The sequence below is a fragment of the Hyla sarda genome, chromosome 9 (assembly GCF_029499605.1).
Source record: "Hyla sarda isolate aHylSar1 chromosome 9, aHylSar1.hap1, whole genome shotgun sequence".
NCBI classification, from domain to species: Eukaryota; Metazoa; Chordata; class Amphibia; order Anura; family Hylidae; genus Hyla; species Hyla sarda.
In genome coordinates, this window is record NC_079197.1 from 173,037,533 (window position 1) to 173,059,964 (window position 22,432).

Sequence of the window (22,432 nt, forward strand, 5' to 3'; positions counted from 1 at the left end):
TCCTTTTGTTTGATTTCAAAAAATGTTCGGGTCCATATATTTTATCCTAAGAAAAGTTAAGGTTTAGCTAATGCGTATCCTCAATACTTGTGGTCTGATGCCGAGGAATGTTTGTAACTGGGGAGCAGCGCCTTAAATCTGTTTGGCACTATCCATATTTGTGAAGTGTTGGTGTGGCACCATGGTCAATCTACTCTGAGGCATCTGGGATTGGTGGGTGGAAATCCTGGCTCATCCATCCCTGATTCATCTTCACAAAGCTCAGTCTCTCCACATTTTTCATGGATAGAGGATTTCTCCTTGGGGTGACTATGGCCCCGGCCGCACTAAACACCCACTCTGATGGCACACTACTGGCCGGGCAGGACAGCTTTTCCAGGGCAAACTCTGCTAGTTGCGGCCACAAATCAAGTTTGGCTGCCCAGAAGTCCAGCGGATCTTCAAGGTGTGTTGGCATGGGCATGTCAAGGTGCTGGTTCAGGTCCTTCTCCATGTCTACCTGCTGCTGATGAGTTGCTTCACTATGCGATTGAAGAAAGCTACTCATCAGCGACTGTAGACTCAGGCTGCTACTGTTGGAGCTGGTACTGCTCCTGCCACCCCTCCCCTCCCCAGGAGCCATGGCAGTGGAAGGTGAGTGCAGAGGGCCACCCGAGTCAGACTGCGAGTGGATGGACAATGGTGCAGATAGGCAACTGACTACGTTGGCTGTCTCTGTAGTAGTTCAATTTGTCCTCCCTCTCAGTGGGTGTAAAAAAGGCCCCCATTTTGTGCAGGTAGCAAAGGTCCAATAAGGTGACAATTTGGCGGTCACTACGCAAGCAAGTGAGCATGCATTGTGCCTCCATATCCACTGCATACTGCCATGGTGTGTCTGGGCCCTCTGTCTCGTCTTCCTCATAACCTCATAAGCTCCTCCTCTCCTGTCAGATGACTAGAAAAACCGCCCATCTTGTGAAACCTAAACTGTGCTCCACTGTGCCACTCCCCCTCCTGTTCAGCCCCCACAGGGCTCATGTGGCCGTGAGATGTAGATGCCACGTCTCCAGTGCCCTGACCAGCCATCTTTCCAACACGTGTTGTAGTAGATGAAGCAGTGGAATGACGTCGCTCATCCCGTAATCCTGGCGACTGACTAATAATGTGGCTTCCTCAAAGGGCCTGAGCAAACGGCAGGTGTCACGTATGAGCTGCCACTGGTTCACATTGAAGTTACACAGGGGAGTACTCCTATCTGCTTGGATCATCAAGAAATCGGTGATGGCTTTTCTCTGTTCGTATAGTCGGTCCAACATATGGAGGGTTGAATTCCAATGTGTGGAAACATCACAAATAAGACTATGTTGGGGGATACCGTTCTGACGCTGCAGCTCAAGGAGGGTGTGCTTGGCGGTGTACGAGTGGCTGAAGTGCATGCAAAGTTTCCTTCCCATTATTCGGATGTCTTGCAGATGGGGGGAACACTTCAGGAACCGCTTGACAATCAGATTGAACATGTGTGCCATGCAGGGCACGTCTCAGCCTTCCTTGACACAGCGCAGACAAGATGTTCTTCCCATTGTCAGTCACCATGGTTCCCATTTCCAGTTTTCGTGGAGTAAGCCATCATTCGATTTCTTGATGAATGACTTTTAGCAGTTCCTCCCCTGTGTGACTCTTTTTGCCATGGCTAACCCTGTGAAGAACAGCATGACATTGCCGTGTCCTGCACACATGGTATGCTGGAGGGGCACTAAGACTTGTCCATGCAGTGGAGGCTGAGGACACGGTGGAGGATGAGGAGGTGGAGTCGCACATTGTCACAGGACCAATGGCCTGAGAGCGTGGAGGCATAAGCGGCGTGACCTGTCCAAGTTGCTTTTGTGGCTGTGCAGGAACCACATTTACCCAGTGAGCCGTAAAGAGGACATGTATTGTCCCTGACTGTAGTTACAGCTCCACATGTCGGCACTGCCGTGCACTTTGGTACACACCGACAGGCTCAAAGACTGGCCCACCTTCTGTTCCACAAACTTATGCAGGGCTGGTACTGCCTTTTTCACACAGAAATGACGACTTGAAAAGGGAGGGACTGCAGCACCAACAACTTGGACAGGAGCACATTCAGCTTCTGTGCTGTTGGATGAGTGGGCGCATACTGTTGTCTCTTGGACATGGCTTTGCCGATGGATTGCTGGCGAAATGACTAACTCGAAGTAGGAGGAGCAGGAGCATCTGGAGCGACAGAAGGAGGGTATGACACACAGATCCCTTCGGCTGAGGTGGTGGAGTCTTGGCTGGATGAAACAGGGAGCGGCATGCCACTGGGTGATGCAGCAGGCTGGACCACTACATCGCAGCCACGGTTCTCCCAGGCCGCTTTATGGTGATGCTGCATATGTTGACGCAGGGCCGTGGTGCCAACATTGGGATCCTGGCCACGCTTCACCTTCTGCCAGCACATCTTGCATGTGGCCAGGTTAATATCCTCCGGATGCTTGATAAAAAACTGCCACACCGCCGAGTAGCTGATTTTCCCACCTACAGTCTGCACTAATTGACTGCTACTGCTGCCGACTCCAGGAACCCCCGGGAAGGTAGGCTGCCGCAAAGCAGGTGGTCTCCCCCGGGAATGTTTGGCTCCAGAATTTCCACTTCTGCCACCATGCTGACCGCCAACCGTGCTACCACCTTGCTGGCTCAACTGCTGCCTTACAGGCAATCTGCAACCTTCTTCTCCTGATGATGATGAAGCCCCTTCTGCACCCGGCTCCCAAGTGCGATCGGCTTCATCCTCATCAACAAGTGTCTACACGTAACTGATGTCCTCCTCAGGTTCTTCAACAGTGTCTGCTTCAGGACCCTGAACCCTGGCAACACCGCCTCCCACGTCACCCTCCTCATCACTACTTCCCGCCTAGCGTAGGAAGCAGCGCATGTCTCCTCCCCTTCTTGGCTGTCCAGTAGCTTCTGACTGTCCTCTATTAGATCGTCCTCAGTAAATAGTGGAGCTAAACCCACAGCATAAGATACTTCTCTAGGAGAGGGAACAGCATAGGACAAAGGCAATGGGAGGACAGGGACTGCTCCCGGGCCATGCCAACTGAGGGTTGTGTCTGAGGAACCCACCGACTGTTGACTTGGGGTTTCAAGATGTCACTTGTGATGAAGTGGATGACCGTGTTAACCAATCAATGACTGCAGATGGGTTGCTGGTCGAGACATGACCGCTGGCTGATACCGGGAGCTCAGGCCTCTCGCTGTGACTCCTGCTGCCACTTGTCCCTACTCTGCTGCAACCTCTGTCTGATGAATTTAGGCCTCTGCCACTCCTCTGTGCACGTCCTGGTACTTCTCTGCCTGACATACTTAGCGCGTATATGAGGGGAGTACAATACGCTCCACTACGCTTAAAACAGTATTTGTCTACAACACCAGTGGGTGTGTACTTTTGCCTGGCCATTTACAGTATCTAGGCCCTTAAGACTTTAACAGGAACAAAATAGTACACTACTTAGATGTACGCACAGGTTACACTTAGTAGAGGACAATATGCTTTTAGTGCTCTGCTCACCCTAACTGGCTGGCTCCTAGATTTTCAGTTGTTGTACACACCAGTGCTGCAGCACACAGTCACTGTGTACTACACCCAAAATTGCACTTTCTCTCTCAATTTCTCTCCCTTCCCTATCAGTGCTTCTAGGCTGGATTTGGGCTTGAGGTTAATCACTGCTGTAAAAAAAGCTTTTCTGTGCAACACACACTGCTCTCTGTCCCTCTCTCTGTAATAGAATGCTGATGTGACTGGCCGCAAGATGGCTGCTGATTGTACAGTGGTCCCTCAACATACGATGGTATTTTGTTCCAAATGAACCATTGTTAGTTGAAACCATCATATGTTGAGGGATCTGTGCAATGAAAAGTATTCTCACCTGTCCCCGCCGCTCTGGACCGTCAACGCTGCCCTGGATATCGCCCTCCATCGCTGTCACCACGTCCCTGGGGTGTTCCCGCCACTCCGGACCGTCTCTACTGCCTAGGATCGTCACTCTTCATCGCCGTCATCAAGTTGCTGCGCACGCCGCTCCTATTGGATGATGGGATGGCGTGCGCAGCGACGTGATGACGACAAAGGAGAGCGACAGTGATGCAGGGGATCCTGAAGAGAAAGGTCCGGAGCCCCAAGGACAGGTAAGTGATCGTCAGCGGACCACAAGGGGCACCTTAAATGGCTATCCGGTGGTAGCTGAAGCAGTCTGCACTGCCGGATAGCCGTTTATGCGATGGCCCCGACATACAAAAGCATCGTATGTTGGTGCTGCCTTCAACATGCAATGGCCTCTGAGAGTTGGGGCCATCGTAGGTCGGGGGGTCACTGTATAGGGCTGTGACATCTCAGGGGTAACTGGCTACTGATAAACTGCATACTGCATGTGATTCAGTGTCATCCCACCAACCCTTGTTCCCGCCTTCCCAGGATTCCTTGCCCCATGGATCCGCCATTTTAGATGCCCGGCCCCTGGAGCCAGGACAGCACTAAATGGAGTTTAATGAAGCAATTTGTGCAAATTTGGATTCGTCAGATTCGATTTGCTCATCCCTAGTTAGAAGCATTGTTCGCCGATTCCATTTAAAGGGGTGCCTAAGTAGAAATTTTTTTTTTCATATCAACTGGCTCCAGAAATTATACAGATTTGTAAATTACTTCTATTAAATAATCTTAAAGGGGTACTCCGCTGCTCAGCGTTTGGAACAAACTGTTCCGAACACTGGAGCCGGTGCCGGTAGCTCATGGCGTCAAACGCTGAGCAGCGGAGTACCCCTTTAATCCTTCCAGTACTTATCAGCTACTGTATGCTCCAGAGGAAGTTGTGTAGTTCTTTCCAGTATGACCATAGTGCAGCTCTCTGCTGCCACCTCTGTCCATGTCAGGGACTATCCAGAGCAGGAGAAAATTCCCATAGCAAACCTATCCTGCTCTGGACAGTTCCTAACATGGACAGAGGTGTCAGCAGAGAGCACTGTGGTCAGACTTGAACGAACTACACAACTTCCTCTGTAGTATACAGCAGCTGATAAGTACTGAAAGGATTAAGAAATTCACATAGAAGTCCTTTACAAATCAGTATAACTTTCTGGCACCATTTGATTTAAAATTCATTTTCTTTCCTCTGGAGTACCCCTTTAAGGATTGGGTTGGGGACCACTATACCAGGGGACTTTCACTTGCGATCAGTTTATCCCCTCATATAATACACTGCATTACTACTGTAGTGCAGTCTATTATGCCTCTAGCCCGGCTGTATACCGGCACATACTAAGCATGTCTAGGGACCTACGTGGACACCTGTCGATCATGGAGTAACAGAGCCCCCCGCAGGTCCTTTAGATGCTGCGGTCATGATTTGACCACATGATCAGTACAGGATAACTAATGTTATATTGATAAGGACTAATGATCACGGTGCTATAGTAAGTAGTACTACAACTATTTACTGTACCTGATCTTATATCTGACTCTACAGAGTCTGAAGATGGTCATGTGATGCCGCCTCTTTTTCGACGGTTATTGCCGAGCACCTGCAGGAAGTAGCAGCACTTGGTTTACACCGCTAACCTATATCTACATCTTAACGGGGGACGCTATTATGTCTCATCCCTTTTCAGCGGTGGTCTCCAAACTGCGAACCTCCAGCTGTTGCTAAACTAAAACTCCCGGCATGCCCGGACAGCCAACGGCTGTCCGGGCATGCCGGGAGTTTTAGTTTTGCACCAGCTGGAGGTCTACAGTTTGGAAACCACTGCTTTACAGTAGAGTACGTAAGACATATCCTAGTGAGGGTTCCTACCCTATGGACATCCCTATTTTAAATGGGCACTGTCATTAAATTTTTTTTCGCTATTGCACTCCTAATGGTAAATAAAAAATCTTTCTAATGTACTTTGTTTTAAAAAAAATGAAGTTTTTTTAGGTTTCATTTGTGTTTAAAAAAGCTGCCACTAGGTGTCTCCCTACTTTTCCAGAGCACATTTCCCCCCCATCTCTTGCACAGACTTTGGACTCCTACTGGCCTGGCAGAAGTCCAAAATCAGAAAATGCAGTCTGGAGTGCCGAGGGGTGTGTGTGTGTGCAGCCTTAGCCAATCATGGCTCATCTCACACTGAACTGCTCTGGACTGTGTGTAGCAGAGTGAGGGAGGAAGTTCTCCCCTGTATGGCTTCAGATGATGTCACGCCTGCTGGGGAACGCCCCTTCCCAGTCTGTGAATCTGACTGAGACTGAGCAGAAAATACAGAGCGATATCAAGGGAGAAAACTAAAAAAATTATAAAAATAAAGGCGGGGGGTGGTTTATCATGATGGGGGCAGTGACCTGGGAGGATTATAACATTTAACAAGATCATGACAGGTACTTTTTAAGGATCCTCCAACAATAAGCCGATCACTGGGTGTCAGGCACTATCATTCCTGGGCCCAATAATATAAAACATCATATAAAAGACACATATTGGGCAGAGCTAAGATCCTACGCAGAACCTGTGAAGACCAGAGCTGGTGGAGAACGTAGGCCGAGGCCTCCTGCAGCTGCGTCTTAGATAGTGGATTGTGTAACCTGGATGTCTGGTCTAACCGGTGTGGTTACAATTCATCGCAGTGACTCCCATCACTCCTCTAATCCTTCGTGTAATCTTTATGTATTGTTTAAAGGGGTACTCCGGTGAAAAACTTTTTTTTTTTTTTTTTTTTTTTTTTTTTATCAACTGGTGCCAGAAAGTTAAACAGATTTGTAAATTACTTCTATTAAAAAATCTTAATCCTTCCAGTACTTATTAGCTGCTGAATACTACAGCGAAAATTATTTTCTTTTTGAAACACAGAGCTCTCTGCTGACATCACGAGCACAATGCTCTCTGCCGACATCTCTGTCCATTTTAGGAACTATTCAGAACAGGATATGTTTGCTATGGGGATTTCCTTTTACCCTGGACAGTTCCTAAAATGGACAGAGATGTCAGCAGAGAGCACTGTGCTCGTGATGTCAGCAGAGAGCTCTGTGTTTCAAAAAGAAAAGAATTTCCGCTGTAGTATTCAGTAGCTAAAAAGTACAGGAAGGATTAAGATTTTTTTTAATAGAAGTAATTTACAAATCTGTTTAACTTTCTGGCACCAGTTGATTTAAAAAAAAAAAAAAAAAGTTTTTCACCGGGGTTGGGGGGGGGGGGGGGGGGGCACACCAATATATGGAAGAAGAAAACGCATCCACAATTGTGTACTTAACCGCGATCCTCCGTCCAGCCCAATGGTGAGACACCTGCGGGGTGCAACGTATCCAGTGTAAAGAGACTGATATCAAAATAGCGAGTACGTGTCTTCAATCGAGGAGGCTGAACGTCCGGGAGACGTCCGTGGATGACACCGAAGCGCTCGCAGGCAACGTCAGCCGTTTCGCACGGTACTCCGGGCTTCTTCCGGCCTCTAGTTCACGTCATCACGCTGGGTGCTTAAATCATGTGATTCTAGGAAGGCAACCGCGACAGCGCGTAAACGAGATGCTCGGCATGAATGTGACTGTGTTTAAACATAAGTGAGTGCGGAAAAAATGCGAAAAAATAAGAATAACAAACTATAAACAATAAAATGTAAAAAAGAGTCGAAGCTAAGGGACTATAGAAAGAAGGAAAAAACCAAAAGCACAAAAGAAAGACGGGAGACAATTATTTGGGATTAAAGGGGTACTCCGCTGCTCAGCATTTGGAACAAAGTGTTCCGAACGCAGGAGCTGGGAACTTGTGACGTCATAGCCACGCCCCTCATGATGTCATGCCCCGCCCCCTCAATGTAAGTCTATGGGAGGGGGCGTGACATACGTCACACCCCCTCCCATAGACTTGCATTGAGGGGGTGGGGTGTGATGTCATGAGGGGGCGGGGCTATGACATCACAAGTTCCTGGCGCCGGCTCAAGCATTCGGGAACAGTCTCTGAGCAGCGGAGTACCCCTTTAAGGAACGGTGCTAAATCCACACGGTCATTGAAGCCGGCGGGGCCCTGGGCATTACACCTCAAGATCCAACGGGCCTCTCGTTGCAATAGTAAGGTATGTCTATCGCCTCCCTGTTCGGGTTTTATGACTCTTTCTAGTCCTCCGAATTTCAAGACTTTCCCATCAGTGGCATGACAGGTAGAGAGATGTTCTGCCCATCTGGGGATTCCTCGTCCAGTTTTCAGAGTGTACAGATGCTCTCTAAAGCGTGTCCGAAGCTGTCGCTTCGTCTTACCAATGTAAGGGTGGGTTCACACTATGATTGCACTGTACGGCTGCCGGATCCGGTTGGGGGGAGCAAAAACCGGGGGCTCCTGTATCCCAGCCGGACCCGGCCCGTATCTAATGCATTTCAATGAGCCAACCACAAACGGTGACTCCGGTCGGCACATTTTTCCCCCGTATCCGGTTTTCTGACCGGACCTAAAACCGCGGCATACCACATAATGGGTACATAATGAAGTATATTACAAAAGTGCTCTTACACATAATAAGTTGTGTTATCTTGTGATTAACACCTCCCAAATTAACTATGGTCGAACAAGAGATGAAGGAGCAATAGTTACAGTCTCCGCACTTTCGATCCCTGTGAGACGGCCGGCGTCCCCTCCAAGCTCTTCGGTGTCATCCATAGACGTCTCCCGGACCTTCAGCCTCCTCGATTGAAGACACGTACTATGCGGTGAGTGCACGTCTTAGCTCCTTTGCTGTATTTTACGTGTTGTTTGTTTTGCGCTGTCACCTGTTATACTAGATGACTTGTGGTCGACATGTTTTCACTTGTGTTGCCAACAGGACGCCGCCCGCATCTCCCACAATCTTGTGGTTTGGATTATATTGTTCCACCTGGAAAGACTCTTCTCGTAGTGATAAATGTGACACGTAATACGTAGTTGTGTTGCGTCCCTTTTTTGGGTGGCTCTTCACACTTTGTTCATATGCCCTTTAACCCCTTGAGGACACAGTGCTTTTTTTATTTTTGTGATAGTCTTATTTGTATAAAACAATTAACCCAAGATATATAACTTACTAATATAGTGTTAACACAAGTTGTACTTGGCTCCACATGTTTTTGTGTAATTCACCCATGACAGGAAGTTATGTAGTCCTCTCATTGTCAGTGTAGTATTGTCTTTACCTTTCTCCTCACAGGAAGTTTTGTAGTCCTCTCATTGTCAGTATGGTGTAGTTTCACCACCTCCCTGGCTGCCTTCTCTTTCTTCTGACATGAAGTTGTGTTGTCCTCTCATTGTCAGTGTGGTGTTGTCTCAGCAACTCCCTGGCTCCTTCCTATCTCCTGACAGGAAGTTGTGTAATCCTCTTATTATCAGTGTGGTGTTGTCTCAGCACCTCTCTGACTGCTTCCTTGCTCTCCTGAAATGAAATTATGTAGTCTTATTTTCATTGTGGTGTTGTCTCAGCAACTCCATGGTTCCTCCCTCTCTCCTGACAGGAAGTTGTGTAGCCTTCTCATTGTCAGTGTGCTGTTGTCTCAGCATCTTTCAGGCTAATCCCTCTCTTCTAAAAAGAAGTAGTGTAGTCCTTTTATTGTCAGTGTGGTTGTTACGCCGAGCGCTCCGGGTCCCCGCTCCTCCCCGGAGCGCTCGCAACATCCTCGCTACTGCAGCGCCCCGGTCAGATCCACTGACCGGGTGCGCTGCGATACCGCCTCCAGCCGGGATGCGATTCGCGATGCGGGTGGCGCCCGCTCGCGATGCGCACCCCGGCTCCCGTACCTGACTCGCTCTCCGTCGGTCCTGTCCCGGCGCGCGCGGCCCCGCTCCCTAGGGCGCGCGTGCGCCGGGTCTCTGCGATTTAAAGGGCCACTGCGCCACTGATTGGCGCAGTTGTTTCTAATTAGTGTGTTCACCTGTGCACTCCCTATGTATACCTCACTTCCCCTGCACTCCCTCGCCGGATCTTGTTGCCATTGTGCTAGTGAAAGCGTTCCTTGTGTGTTCCTAGCCTGTGTTCCAGATCTCCTGCCGTTGCCCCTGACTACGATCCTTGCTGCCTGCCCCGACCTTCTGCTACGTCCGACCTTGCTCTTGTCTACTCCCTTGTACCGCGCCTATCTTCAGCAGTCAGAGAGGTTGAGCCGTTGCTAGTGGATACGACCTGTTTACTACCGCCGCTGCAAGACCATCCCGCTTTGCGGCGGGCTCTGGTGAATACCAGTAGTAACTTAGAACCGGTCCACTAGCACGGTCCACGCCAATCCCTCTCTGGCACAGAGGATCCACCTCCTGCCAGCCAAATCGTGACAGTAGATCCGGCCATGGTTCCCGCTGAAGTTCCACTGCCAGTTGTCGCCGACCTCACCACGGTGGTCGCCCAGCAGTCGCAACAGATAGCGCAACAAGGCCACCAGCTGTCTCAACTGACCGTGATGCTACAGCAGCTACTACCACAGCTTCAGCAATCATCTCCTCCGCCAGCTCCTGCACCTCCTCCGCAGCGAGTGGCCGCTTCCGGCTTACGACTATCCTTGCCGGATAAATTTGATGGGGACTCTAAGTTTTGCCGTGGCTTTCTTTCACAATGTTCCCTGCACTTGGAGATGATGTCGGACCAGTTTCCTACTGAAAGGTCTAAGGTGGCTTTCGTAGTCAGCCTTCTGTCTGGGAAAGCTCTGTCATGGGCCACACTGCTCTGGGACCGCAATGACCCCGTCACTGCCTCTGTACACTCCTTCTTCTCGGAAATTCGAAGTGTCTTTGAGGAACCTGCCCGAGCCTCTTCTGCTGAGACTGCCCTGCTGAACCTGGTCCAGGGTAATTCTTCCGTTGGCGAGTACGCCATCCAATTCCGTACTCTTGCTTCCGAATTATCCTGGAATAATGAGGCCCTCTGCGCGACCTTTAAAAAAGGCCTATCCAGCAACATTAAAGATGTTCTGGCCGCACGAGAAATTCCTGCTAACCTGCATGAACTCATTCATCTAGCCACTCGCATTGACATGCGTTTTTCCGAAAGGCATCAGGAGCTCCGCCAGGATATGGACTTTGTTCGCACGAGGCGTTTTTTCTCCTCGGCTCCTCTCTCCTCTGGTCCTCTGCAATCCGTTCCTGTGCCTCCCGCCGTGGAGGCTATGCAAGTTGACCGGTCTCGCTTGACACCTCAAGAGAGGACACGACGCCGCATGGAGAATCTCTGCCTGTACTGTGCCGGTACCGAACACTTCCTGAAGGATTGTCCTATCCGTCCTCCCCGCCTGGAAAGACGTACGCTGACTCCGCACAAAGGTGAGACAGTTCTTGATGTCAACTCTGCTTCTCCACGCCTTACTGTGCCTGTGCGGATATCTGCCTCTACCTTCTCCTTCTCTACTATGGCCTTCTTGGATTCCGGATCTGCAGGAAATTTTATTTTGGCCTCTCTCATCAACAGGTTCAACATCTCGGTGACCAGTCTCGCCAGACCCCTCTACATCAATTGTGTTAACAATGAAAGATTGGACTGTACCGTACGTTACCGCACGGAGCCCCTCCTAATGTGCATCGGACCTCATCACGAAAAAATTGAGTTTTTGGTCCTCTCCAATTGCACTTCCGAAATTCTCCTTGGACTACCGTGGCTTCAACGCCATTCCCCAACCCTTGATTGGTCCACAGGAGAGATCAAGAGCTGGGGTACTTCTTGTTTCAAGGACTGTCTTAAACCGGTTCCCAGTACTCCCTGCCGTGACCCTGTGGTTCCCCCTGTAACCGGTCTCCCTAAGGCTTATATGGACTATGCTGACGTATTTTGCAAAAAACAAGCTGAGACTTTACCTCCTCACAGGCCTTATGACTGTCCTATTGACCTCCTCCCGGGTACTACTCCACCCCGGGGCAGAATTTATCCTCTGTCCGCCCCAGAGACTCTTGCTATGTCTGAATACATCCAGGAAAATTTAAAAAAGGGGTTTATCCGCAAATCCTCCTCTCCTGCCGGAGCTGGATTTTTCTTTGTGTCCAAAAAAGATGGCTCCCTACGTCCTTGCATTGATTACCGCGGACTTAATAAAATCACGGTAAAGAACCGCTACCCCCTACCTCTTATCTCTGAACTCTTTGATCGCCTTCAAGGTGCCCACATCTTTACCAAACTGGACTTAAGAGGTGCTTATAATCTCATCCGCATCAGGGAGGGGGACGAATGGAAAACTGCATTTAACACTAGAGATGGACACTTTGAGTATCTGGTCATGCCCTTTGGCCTGTGCAACGCCCCTGCCGTCTTCCAAGACTTTGTTAATGAAATTTTTCGTGATCTCTTATATTCCTGTGTTGTTGTATATCTGGACGATATTCTGATTTTTTCTGCCAACTTAGAGGAACACCGCCAGCATGTCCGCATGGTTCTTCAGAGACTTCGAGACAATCAACTTTATGCCAAAATGGAGAAATGTCTGTTTGAATGTCAATCTCTTCCTTTCCTAGGATACTTGGTCTCTGGCCAGGGACTACAAATGGACCCAGATAAACTCTCTGCCGTCTTAGATTGGCCACGCCCCTCCGGACTCCGTGCTATCCAACGTTTTTTGGGGTTCGCCAATTATTACAGACAATTTATTCCTCATTTTTCCACTATTGTGGCTCCTATCGTGGCTTTAACCAAGAAGAATGCCAATCCTAAGTCCTGGTCTCCTCAAGCGGAAGACGCATTTAAACGGCTCAAGTCTGCCTTTTCTTCTGCTCCCGTGCTCTCCAGACCTGACCCATCTAAAACCTTCCTATTGGAGGTTGATGCCTCCTCAGTGGGAGCTGGAGCGGTCCTTCTACAAAAAAATTCTTCCGGGCATGCTGTTACTTGTGGTTTTTTTTCTAGGACCTTCTCTCCGGCGGAGAGGAACTACTCCATCGGGGATCGAGAACTACTGGCCATTAAATTGGCACTTGAGGAATGGAGGCATCTGCTGGAGGGATCAAAATTTCCAGTTATCATTTACACCGACCACAAGAATCTCTCCTATCTCCAGTCTGCCCAACGGCTGAATCCTCGCCAGGCCAGGTGGTCTTTGTTCTTTGCCCGTTTTAACTTTGAAATTCATTTTCGCCCTGCCGACAAGAACATTAGGGCCGATGCTCTCTCTCGTTCCTCGGATGCTTCGGAAGTAGAGGTCTCTCCGCAACACATCATTCCTCCTGACTGTCTGATCTCCACTTCTCCAGCCTCCATCAGGCAAACTCCTCCAGGGAAGACCTTCGTTTCTCCACGCCAACGTCTCGGGATTCTCAAATGGGGTCACTCCTCCCACCTCGCTGGCCATGCGGGCATCAAAAAGTCCTTGCAACTCATCTCTCGCTTCTATTGGTGGCCGACTCTGGAGACGGATGTTGTTGATTTTGTGCGGGCCTGTACTGTCTGTGCCCGGGACAAGACTCCTCGCCAGAAGCCTGCTGGTCTCCTTCATCCTCTGCCTGTCCCCGAACAGCCTTGGTCTCTGATTGGTATGGACTTTATTACAGACTTACCCCCATCCCGTGGCAACACTGTTGTTTGGGTGGTCGTTGACCGATTTTCCAAGATGGCACATTTTATTCCTCTTCCTGGTCTTCCTTCAGCGCCTCAGTTGGCAAAACAATTTTTTGTACACATTTTTCGTCTTCACGGTTTGCCCACGCAGATCGTCTCGGATAGAGGCGTCCAATTCGTGTCAAAATTCTGGAGGGCTCTCTGTAAACAACTCAAGATTAAATTAAACTTCTCTTCTGCTTATCATCCTCAATCCAATGGGCAAGTAGAAAGAATTAACCAGGTCCTGGGTGACTATTTACGGCATTTTGTTTCCTCCCGCCAGGATGACTGGGCAGATCTTCTACCATAGGCCGAATTCTCGTACAACTTCAGAGTCTCTGAATCTTCTTCTAAATCCCCATTTTTCGTGGTGTACGGCCGTCACCCTCTTCCCCCCCTCCCTACTCCCTTGCCCTCTGGTTTGCCCGCTGTAGATGAAGTGACTCGTGATCTTTCCACCATATGGAAAGAGACCCAAAATTCTCTTTTACAGGCTTCATCTCGCATGAAAAAGTTTGCCGATAAGAAAAGAAGAGCTCCTCCCATTTTTTCTCCCGGAGACAAGGTATGGCTCTCCGCTAAATATGTCCGCTTTCGTGTCCCCAGCTACAAACTGGGACCACGCTATCTTGGTCCTTTCAAAATCTTGTGCCAAATTAATCCTGTCTCTTACAAACTTCTTCTTCCTCCTTCTCTTCGCATTCCTAATGCCTTTCATGTCTCTCTTCTTAAACCACTCATCATCAACCGTTTCTCTCCCAAACTTGTTTCCCCCACTCCTGTTTCCGGTTCCTCTGACATCTTCTCCGTAAAGGAGATACTGGCCTCCAAGACGGTCAGAGGGAAAAAATTTTTTTGGGTTGATTGGGAGGGCTGTGGTCCTGAAGAGAGATCCTGGGAACCTGAGGACAACATCCTAGACAAAAGTCTGGTCCTCAGGTTCTCAGGCTCCAAGAAGAGGGGGAGACCCAAGGGGGGGGGTACTGTTACGCCGAGCGCTCCGGGTCCCCGCTCCTCCCCGGAGCGCTCGCAACATCCTCGCTACTGCAGCACCCCGGTCAGATCCACTGACCGGGTGCGCTGCGATACCGCCTCCAGCCGGGATGCGATTCGCGATGCGGGTGGCGCCCGCTCGCGATGCGCACCCTGGCTCCCGTACCTGACTCGCTCTCCGTCGGTCCTGTCCCGGCGCGCGCGGCCCCGCTCCCTAGGGCGCGCGCGCGCCGGGTCTCTGCGATTTAAAGGGCCACTGCGCCACTGATTGGCGCAGTTGTTTCTAATTAGTGTGTTCACCTGTGCACTCCCTATGTATACCTCACTTCCCCTGCACTCCCTCGCCGGATCTTGTTGCCATTGTGCCAGTGAAAGCGTTCCTTGTGTGTTCCTAGCCTGTGTTCCAGATCTCCTGCCGTTGCCCCTGACTACGATCCTTGCTGCCTGCCCCGACCTTCTGCTACGTCCGACCTTGCTCTTGTCTACTCCCTTGTACCGCGCCTATCTTCAGCAGTCAGAGAGGTTGAGCCGTTGCTAGTGGATACGACCTGGTTACTACCGCCGCTGCAAGACCATCCCGCTTTGCGGCGGGCTCTGGTGAATACCAGTAGTAACTTAGAACCGGTCCACTAGCACGGTCCACGCCAATCCCTCTCTGGCACAGAGGATCCACCTCCTGCCAGCCGAATCGTGACAGTGGTGTTGTTTTCAGCTCCCAAGCGACGGCTTCTCTCCTGACAGGAAGTTCTTTAGCCTTTTATTGTTAGTTTGGGGCTTGATCAGCAGCTCCCTCTCTCCAGACAGGAAGTTGTGTAGTCATTTTCAGTGTGGTGTTGTCTCAGTAGAACCCCGGCTTCCCTCTCCCTCCTGACAGGAAGTTGCGTCTGTGTGGTGTTTTCCCAGTAAGGCTAGGTTCACACTACGGAATTTCCGCCTGCAATTCCGTTTTGAAATTGCAGGCAGAAATTCCGCTTGCTAAAATGTATAGTGTAGTGAATGGGTTTCCGTTCACAAATTCACACTTCGGAATTTTTGAAGCGGAATTTGTGAACGGAAAATCCGCTTGGAAATTTCCGCCTGAAGAATGGCGTTGCTCATTCTTCAGGTGGAAATACTCGCGGCACACATTGCAGTCTATTGGAGACTGCAGTGTCCGCACGGTCCTAGTGCTGACTGATTCAGTTGGTGCTGGCCGCACTCGGAATCTCCGGATGGAAATTTTCTGCCGGAGATTTCATAGTCTGAACCTAGCCTAACTCTTCGACGACTCCCTCACTCCCGAGGTGACGGATCATCCTCTGCTGTCTCAGAAGGCGTGTCTGGATCTTGCCCCTTAGTTATTGCCCTTTCCCCTTAGTGATGTCATCACCTCTGACCAGCCCCTACTGCCTACATCACCATCTCCCTGCCATATACATATCTATCTTTCTTGGGACATTTATGGAAGAATGATTTGTTTTGGTTAGAGAATGCAGCGTTGTACTGAACAATGCCTCAGACAGAGGAGAAGACGTAATGAATACAGCAGGTGCTGTACGATAGTCTGCTGTGAAATGAGATGTTCTGCAACAGTACTGGTCGAGAACTGTCAGAAGTGTTGTGGATTTTTGGTGATTTCAGAAGTGGGCCAGACAGGTTTCGGCAGCATTTTTTTTTTATCCAGCATTTTTGTACCTAATGTCAGAATACCCCTTTTTAAATAAGCAGGGCCATGGAAGCCACGCCCACTTAAAAAAAATGTCTTGTGTAAAAAGTGGATTTATTTTAGCAACATTTGTAGCCTGTATTGGCCACATGCTTTTCCACATATTAAATCTAAAATATGTTTATTTTATATTTTCAGAACATCTGAAATGGGAGGTTGGTGAGTATTCCTGCTCTAACATAAAGAAGATGTCCAGTGCTAAGCAATTTATCCTTATGATAGGGGATAAATGTCTGATCGCGGGAGGTCCGACCAGTGGGTCAGCCCACCGCTCCTCTTCCCCCACACGATCTCCCGTGGGGGAAGAGGAGGTCAGTTGGTACAAACACGCCCCTTCCATTCATCTCTATGGGAGAGGCGGAGACCCAGCAATGCCCTGTCTCCGCCTCTCCCTTAGCGATGAATGGAGGGGTCGTGATTGTACCAGCTGACCTGCTGGGTACAAAACACGCACTAGCAGTGCAGAGCCGCGGCCGAGCCGGGGCCCAGTATGGGAGATCACAGTGGTCCCTGTGGTCAGACCTCCCGCAATCTGTCCACTCCTGCCACCAATATTTAGTCAATTACATCAAAATTTTTTCTCGTATTTGACTACCCTGGGTCTACAGCTCCTACGCAAACTAAAGCGTCTCCATGGTAACAGACTACAAACAAACCTCTGTGGTCTGATCATGCAGCTGTGAGCTCCTCAATTCTTAGTCCTCACTCCTGTTGTGTGTAGAATAGAAGAAAAAATGGGAAAGGAAGTGGAGTAAAGCCCGACTACAACTTGTGTAGTCTGAAACCATGGCAACACATGTCTGCGTAGGAGCTGTATGCACAAAATCGGTGAGCGATTTTATAATCAAGACCATAGAGATAAATAGAGGGGGCTTGGCTCTCGGGGGGAGAGCTGGGGTCCCGTACAGGAGATCATGAGGGGTCCCAGTGGCCCCGTGATCTAAAACTTATCCCCTATCCTGCGGATTGTTCTACTTTAGGGGGACCCTCTCAATTCTTGCAGTATCTGAACCCTTTACATCTGTGGCCTCCAAACTGTGGACTTCAAGCTGTTGTAAAACTACGACTCCCGGCACGCCGGGAGTCGTAGTTTTGCAACAGCTTGAGGTCCACAGCTTGGAGACAACTGCTTTACCTGTATTCTAGCAAGAGTGTTCAGCATGGATTTCTACCCTATGGACATCCCTATGGTAAGGGTCCTCCAGTAGTGTAGAAGTCTCTGGGGCCGGCGTCTGTTTATGCCCCGATCCCGGTGGGGGGCCTCTGTTTATGCCCTGATCATCCCTCAATGCAAGTCTATGGGAGGGGGCGTGGCCTCTGTTTATGCCCCGTTCCTAGGGGCGGGGGGGGGGGGGGCCTGATCTTAAATTATTCCCACCATTTGTTACTCCCAATGTTACCCCGACGATATATTGATCAGGTTACACTCCAAGAATTCTTCACAAAGAGAATGTAGAATGTCGTCGTTTGGCCATTAGTCATACGGAAGATTCAGGCTCGGGATTAATGCTCCTAATGCCTCCTCTGTCTTTATGTTTCATTTTTAGAATGGAGAACAATAGCTTCCAGGAAAGGTAGGAGAACAAGTCATACGCCTATTAATTCCTACCTACCGCTATTCTTACTTCTGCTTACTTTTTGGAATTTCCCTCCATTATTTGTTTTCTTATGTATATTAAAGGAGAAGTACCATGGGGAAAAGCTTATTCCCTATTCAAAGGATAGGGGATAAGTTTTAGATTGCGGGGGTCCAACCGGTTCTCCCCGGTAGCAGCGCGTCACAATGTTTGCAGGAAGCAGGGACCGCCACACCCCCTCCACATCTCTAGATAGCCAAATGGCTCTCCCATAGAAATATATGGAGGGGGTTTGTTGGCCGCCGCTACGTGCAGGAGTCATGACGTGCCGCTCCCAGGGAGAGCTGGGGCCTCGTATAGGAGATTGTAGGGGGTCCCAGTGGTCAGAACCCCTGCAATCTAAAACTTCTCCCCTATCATTTGGATAGGAGATATGTTTTTCCCCATAATATATAAACTTTGATATTCTTTACTGTTCTGGTATTTCCACCAAAAATCCACTGGGCTCAGGCTCTGACACAGAAATGGGCCACAAAAGTCAACTAGAGCAGAGGTCCTCAATCCAGTCCTCAAGGCTCCACCAACAGTAGGATTAGAGTTTTTCCCTGTTCTATTCCAATGTAGTAACTGATACTTTTATACTTTTTTTCTGTTATATTATATTGTACATGTGTACTGCAGTATAGTACCTGGCTATAGAGAGTGCATGCTCAACCACCGATCTGTTTATAGAGTGGGGGACAATGAGCTTAAGTTTTTCGTGACCATTGTGGGCCCAACATTCAGACCACCATTGATCACATGCAGTACTTATCACCTAGCATGTGGATACAGGATACATTGAATTGGTACTCCACCCCTAAAGGATAGGGGATAGGATGTCTGATCACGGGGGTCCCGCCGATGGGACCCCCACGATCTCTGTGCAGCACCCAGCGTTCCTTTAGAATGCTGGGTGCGGGTGGCTGGGGTTGTGACGTTACAGCCATGCCCCTCGTGACGTCACACCACACCCCCTAAATGCAAGTCTATGGGAGGGGATGTGGGAGACGCCACGCACCCTCCCATAGACTTGCATTGAAGTGCGGGTGGCTGGGGTTGTGACGTCACGGCCACGCCCCTCGGGACATCACACCACACTCCCTCCCTCAATGCAAGTCTATGGGAGGGGGCGTGGCGGTCATCACGCCCCCTCCCTCCCATAGACTTGCATTGAAGCGTTGTGGTGTGACGTCATGAGGGGCGTGGCCGTGACATCACGACCCCCCGCTCCAAGCGTTCAGAACAAAATGTTCTGAACGCTGGTGCAGCGGAGTACCACATAAAAAATTGGGATAACTTTAATGAATATCTACTTGGATTCCAAGATGCGTTGACTATGGACCAATCAGAGGTGAAGCCTGATCCACGTTCCTCCAGAACTGCTTATATTTATGATTACAGCCACATTATTCTAAGGATAACTAACGTGTAACTCTTCTAACTTGATTTTAGAATCCATTTCGTTTGATCCTTTCACTGCGTACGCCGGTCTCATCGTCTCTCCTGATGGTCGCCACATTTCAACCAGTGAAAATGTACAAAATGTTCCCCAAAACAGTGTGAGGTTTGACATGGAGCCCTGTGTACTCGGTCAGCAGTCTTTCTGGGAGGGTGCTCACTACTGGGAGACGGAAATCCACGAGCAAAACGGAAAATTTTGGTCTGTCGGGGTGGCCTTGGAAAGTGTGAGGAGGACAGGAGGGCAGCGGGAGTGTCCAGAAGCCGGTATATGGGCCATCAGAGGGACAAAGGAAGGTTACTATGCTCTTCTTACACCTCCAGAGCTTATTGATTTACGTTCTCACGCACAGAGGCCACAGGAACCTGTTTTACTCAGTGGAGTACAGGAATCAAGACGAATACAGAGAGTTGGGACGTATCTAGACTATGACGATGGAAGGGTTTCGTTTTATGACGTGGACACCTATGAGCCCCTCTACACCTTTCGAGGGCAATTTTCTCACCATGTGTATCCGTTTTACTATGTTGGTCCTGGAATATCTTTTTCATTGTAGAACAAGAGTCCATAGGGAAATCGGCAATGACCTCAACTCTAGAGGTGGAAGCAACCTCAATGTCCAAGGACCACCATATTGATCTTTTTCCCAGTGGTCCATATGGAGCTTTGGTTGCTAATTTTCAGACATACTTTACAGCACGTGGCTATAGGAATGGTTGAGCCAACTGAGAGGTATTCACGAGAGAAGGATTGGGGCGGATCACCTCTCCATAGACACTAGACTACACGAAGGTACTTGGCAAGGAATGATGGACTCTGTTGGTGTCACACTTTCGTTGATTCCATCTGTGGTGACCCAGTACAGAATCATGTGTTCTTCTGTGTTCCTGCCCATCCTGTGTGGCAGATGCTGCTTCAATGTCCATTTTGGGCCCACATTCCTCAGGACTCTATATTATACCTTGTTTTTAGGGGAGTATGCAGAAATGGACCATGTGACTTATCTGCCCAATGGGAATGCTCAAAACCTGCTCCATATATAGAGTAACTAGAATTCAGAGTACAGTTGTAGCTGAGATACAGTTGAGAGAAGTCTGAAGAGTCTGTGAGGTGATTCTGAAGGAGGCCTGAGGACTAGTCATGGAACAACACATCTACTACCAGTTGACCCCTGTGCCTGGGTGAAAGTCAAAGCCTGGCGGTAAGCACTAAAGTCCAGGGATCAATTCAAGTCAAGTCAGTCAAGTCCAAGTAACTAAAGTCTAGCGTGGGTTGCATACAAGTCAACTATTAGTCCCAGCATAAGCTTCTCAAAGTTCCCCCTGCATCTTCTACATGCTAATCTGAGCTGTAACGGATTGTACCATCTTTCCAACCTCAGTAAAGCCAGTAATCCGTAACCTTGAGTTGGAGTGATTATTTCCCCCATGTCTGGCACAGGAGAAGCTGGTCTACCTTGGGTGGCGTATAGGTCAACCACGCCCATGCGTCACAAAATGGTTAATTCACACATTACCCTCATCCGACACCACACATCGTGTAGCCCACAGGTTATACAAATGCACAATACAAAAACAAGATGGAATAATAAAAAAAATGTTTCTCAATTAGGATTCCGTGCGAGTGCAGTAGAGGAACTTACCGAGAAGCCATCGATCTGGAGCTATGACTGACAAGCTTCTACAAGGCTTCACCGGTGACTCCTGATCAATCATCGCAGATTGTTATTGATCTTTTTGGGTGGATTATAATTGGAGCGTTTCGGGTGAAAAGCTCGGGTGCCAAGATCTGTCCTGTACAATCTCACTGATTACAATGATGACCTTGAGAAAAAATGACGTGCGGCTTAGGGAAGGGGAACTCTGTAGGTTCCTTTTAAGGACTGGGAGATGTTTTTGCTGTTTTGCTGCCTATACTTACTTATATGTGATTTGCTGTGTACGAAAAACAATTGAATGATGGAAATAATCCTAAATAAATTTAGGAAAATGGAACAAACAGTAAAATATTAATTAATTCATTAATAAATAAATAAATAAAAATAAAAAAATAAAAAGAAACACACACACACATATATGCATATATAAGAAACAAGCAGTAAAGTGGGTTTAAAAAAATAAATAAAATGAAATATATATATATATATATATATATATATATACATACATTACACAAATTATATATACACATTTTACTGTTTGTTCCTTATATTAAAAATACATATAAATATATATGTGTTTAATATAAGGAACAAACTGTAAAGTGGGTTAAAAAAACATAAATGTGTATATCTATCTATCTATGACATATCTATCTATCTATCTATCTATCTATTACATATCTATCTATCTATTACATATCTATCTATCTATTACATATCTATCTATCTATATATTACATATCTATCTATCTATTACATATCTATCTATCTATCTATCTATTACATATCTATCTATCTATTACATATCTATCTATCTATCTATTACATATCTATCTATCTATTACATATCTATCTATCTATCTATTACATATCTATCTATCTATTACATATCTATCTATCTATATATTACATATCTATCTATCTATCTAGAGAAAAACAAGAGACCAGCAGCACACAGAAATAAGGTGCAAAAAAGGTGAAAAATTTATTGCATAATCCCAGTGTACAAAGGAAGCGACGTTTCAGCGACCTCTCGTCGCCGTTCTCAAGCTGAGAACGGCGACGAGAGGTCGCTGAAACGTCGCTTCCTTTGTACACTGGGATTATGCAATACATTTTTCACCTTTTTTGCACCTTATTTCTGTGTGCTGCTGGTCTCTTGTTTTTCTCTAGTATATGCGAACCTCTCACCAGGGTACACACCCAGCGTGCACCATTGCATTGTTTTTTCTCAAATTTGTTGTGCTGCTCTTCTGGAATTTTTTTTTTTATCTATCTATCTATCTATTACATATCTATCTATCTATTACATATCTATCTATCTATCTATCTATTACATATCTATCTATCTATCTATTACATATCTATCTATCTATTACATATCTATCTATCTATCTATAGAGAAAACAGGGTAGAGCAGCACCTCAGTAGAAAATAGGAAAAATAGTAGGGGTGTGCGTCAGGATGTGTCC

At 48.1% G+C, this 22,432-nt stretch overlaps 1 protein-coding gene across 3 annotated transcripts in view; it reads left to right on the top strand.

Moving 5' to 3' along the window:
- Window positions 1–21,408, top strand: part of LOC130291831 (butyrophilin subfamily 1 member A1-like) — a 45,182-nt gene extending 23,774 nt beyond the window's left edge. The window contains exons 6-8 of one of the 3 annotated variants that reach the window (XM_056541145.1): window positions 16,361–16,381; window positions 17,770–17,796; window positions 19,294–21,408. In XM_056541145.1, coding sequence (XP_056397120.1) covers window positions 16,361–16,381; window positions 17,770–17,796; window positions 19,294–19,856 — 611 coding nt within the window. In that variant the 3' untranslated portion in view covers window positions 19,857–21,408. The remainder of the gene's footprint in view (window positions 1–16,360; window positions 16,382–17,769; window positions 17,797–19,293) is intronic. The other 2 variants (XM_056541147.1, XM_056541146.1) reach the window with 2 other exon arrangements.
- The last annotated feature ends 1,024 nt before the right edge of the window (window positions 21,409–22,432 follow it).